Below are 2483 nucleotides of genomic sequence, written 5' to 3'. Positions count from 1 at the left end.
TCGCAGAGGCGCCCTCACAGAGGCGAGCACACGCGCGCGTGCATTCATGCAGACACGAGTGCCAAAGCAGCCATCTAACCCTGTGCGCCTGCGTAGGCGTGCCGAAGTCCATTTGTCGCATCCGACGCAGCTGCTCCGCACACAGGGTATACCACACCACACCATTGGCGACAAGATCGACACCAGAGAATGAACGCCTACGAGGAAAAGATAAAAGAGTCGACCATGGCAACAGAAAAAGAACAAAGAGCGGCAGAGGGCAAGAGCACTTGTGGCATCGTGCGAAACTCACTAAACGGCGACAGACGCACCTACGCATACAAGATCAACAGAGTGGGCAGAGGCAACTGAAAACCGAGCTCACTCCTCCCCTTCCGCCTCACCTGCTCCCCACGTCAACGTTGCCGTTCATCACAGCAGAGTTGTCACTCTCCATATTCACCATTGCCTCCCTCGCACCACTCCATCCGCCAAGCACGAAGAGGCGTGAGTGCTATTCTGCCAGCATGTGGAATGAGTCGGCTCTGTCCCTCAGCAATCGCAGTGACCTCCGTTCCTCCCCCGCCACGCCACTTCCCATCGCCTCCACCTTCCCTCTGTTGCCATCATTCTGTGCGCGGCACCTGTGCAAAAGGCTCCAAGGACTCCGCTGCTGCCTCGGGAGCTGGTGCCTCCTCACGCTCCCGCTTCACGCAGTTGACGCGACGACTATTGCTAGCACCTGCAATTGCTTCAGAAGCCCCGGCAGCGGCTGGCGCATCGGTGAACATGACCACGTAGCGCGAGAGAGCGTTGGTATCCGTATTGTTGGTCTTCTGGTAGACATCGCGGTGGCCGATACGGTCGTACATGACGTAGCGGCCATCGTGGTTGGCGCCGAGGGAGGCGGCGGCGTTGGTCGCCACCTGCCCCACCCGCAGTAGGTAGCTGGCTGTGTTCATCGGGTCCTGGCGCAAGGACTGGTAGGTGTTTTCTGCCGACACGCTGTACCGCAGAGTCGCGCCCAGCTGCACATTCGCAAAGTCCCCGTCGTCAGCGACGAGGAGGTTGCAGCCGCCGACAAGCATGTTCGGCCGGGAGGCGGCGGCCTTGGGCAAGACCGCGTCAGGCAGAATGACGTGGTGCAGCGAGGCGTCGCGCTCAGCAAGGAAGTCGAGCTCCTCCGAGTCGTGGAGACGCAGCACGGCAGCTCCCATTGAGGCCGCCTGCTGGTACCCGCTGGGGTACACCGGCACCACTTCCACTGGGTAAATGGTGTTCTTCAGACGATCGGCGCTCGTGCGGACCAGCTTGCCATCAAGCTCGATGTTGGTGTACACGTTGCCCGTGTACAGTTGATCCAGCTCACGGTCGTGGAACTGCAGATTCTCTCGACGCTGCTCCACGCCACCGGCGAGCGCTGCGGCGTAGTCGCTCACGGCCCGCGTGTACTCTATCAGCAGAGGGCGCCAGCTGGTCGAGTACTGAGGCAAGCCCAGCGCCTCCGTCTCGCGCAGCAGCTGCGCGACCGCCGTCTCGGCCGCCGCTGGGGCGTCACTAAATGTGGAAGAGAAGTGGCAGATCATGTACCACACCTTGCGCTGCTGCCGCTTCGTCGTGTCTTGAAAGAGAAGAGCCCACAGTGCACGCGTCAGCCGCGTATGCGAAGCGCTACTTCTGTCCAGGCCAAGCTTCGCGTGCGCGACCTCCCCGATGAAGCGCGTAAAGTCGCTGTCGATCTGCGAGGCCTGCTCGAAGGACAACTGCACATCAATACGCCATTGGCGCTCCACCTCTTCCGTTGTCAGCGCTGCGTCCGGCGGCTTCGCCTCCGTGGGCTGTGTGCGTGCCACACGTGCGGCGTGCCGCTCCTCCTGCGGCACCAAACCGATATCCGTGTACAGGGGCCGCTGCACGTGTGTGAGCGATGGCAGGTTGCGAATCTGAATTTCGTTCGCATCGACCACGATGCGAGCAATCTCTGCGTCACCGGGATCGAGGCGGCCATGCGGCGGGCGAGCGCGATCAGACGCATTCGCTGCCGACGTGGACGAAGACGACGCCGCGTCGTCCGCCTCTGCTGCAGCCGCCGCACGCTTTTTCAGCAGCGCCGCGCGCCTCAACGCCTGTCGTGCCTCATCCAGCGCATTCGGTGCCAGCGGGTAGTACGCCAGCGGAATGCTGTCGAGGAGGCCCGTCTGCATCGCGTCCAGCTCGGACTGCATGATACCGAGTGGCATGGTCGACTCAATCATGCGCTTGTACTCGTCAGGGTAGTACAGCATCGGGGCAGCAGGCACCTCGGGGTAGGGAACCGACCAACTTGTGTGATAATAAAAGGCGTTGCGGCAGGCCCGAAGCACATCGCCGAAGGATGCGTGTTGGCTAAGCAGACCAGCCGCATCACCGCGGCTAGCGGCGCGCGCGCTGGCAACCGCATTCGCCACGCCGTTCTGGCGCTGGCTGTGGCCGCTCTCCTCAATGCTAATCGGGTTAAAGTCCAT

At 62.0% G+C, this 2483-nt stretch overlaps 1 protein-coding gene across 1 annotated transcript; it reads right to left on the bottom strand.

Annotated features, from left to right (window-relative positions):
• Nucleotides 1-605: 605 nt before the first annotated feature.
• On the bottom strand, nucleotides 606-2483 carry LDBPK_291200 (hypothetical protein, conserved; the record flags this gene model as incomplete). Its single annotated transcript, XM_003862489.1, has 1 exon — nucleotides 606-2483. The coding sequence occupies one exon, from the start codon at nucleotides 2481-2483 to the stop codon at nucleotides 606-608; it is 1878 nt and encodes a 625-aa protein (XP_003862537.1).

Source organism: Leishmania donovani, chromosome 29 (assembly GCF_000227135.1).
Source record: "Leishmania donovani BPK282A1 complete genome, chromosome 29".
NCBI classification, from domain to species: domain Eukaryota; phylum Euglenozoa; class Kinetoplastea; order Trypanosomatida; family Trypanosomatidae; genus Leishmania; species Leishmania donovani.
This window is presented reverse-complemented; position numbering and strand designations above follow the sequence as displayed.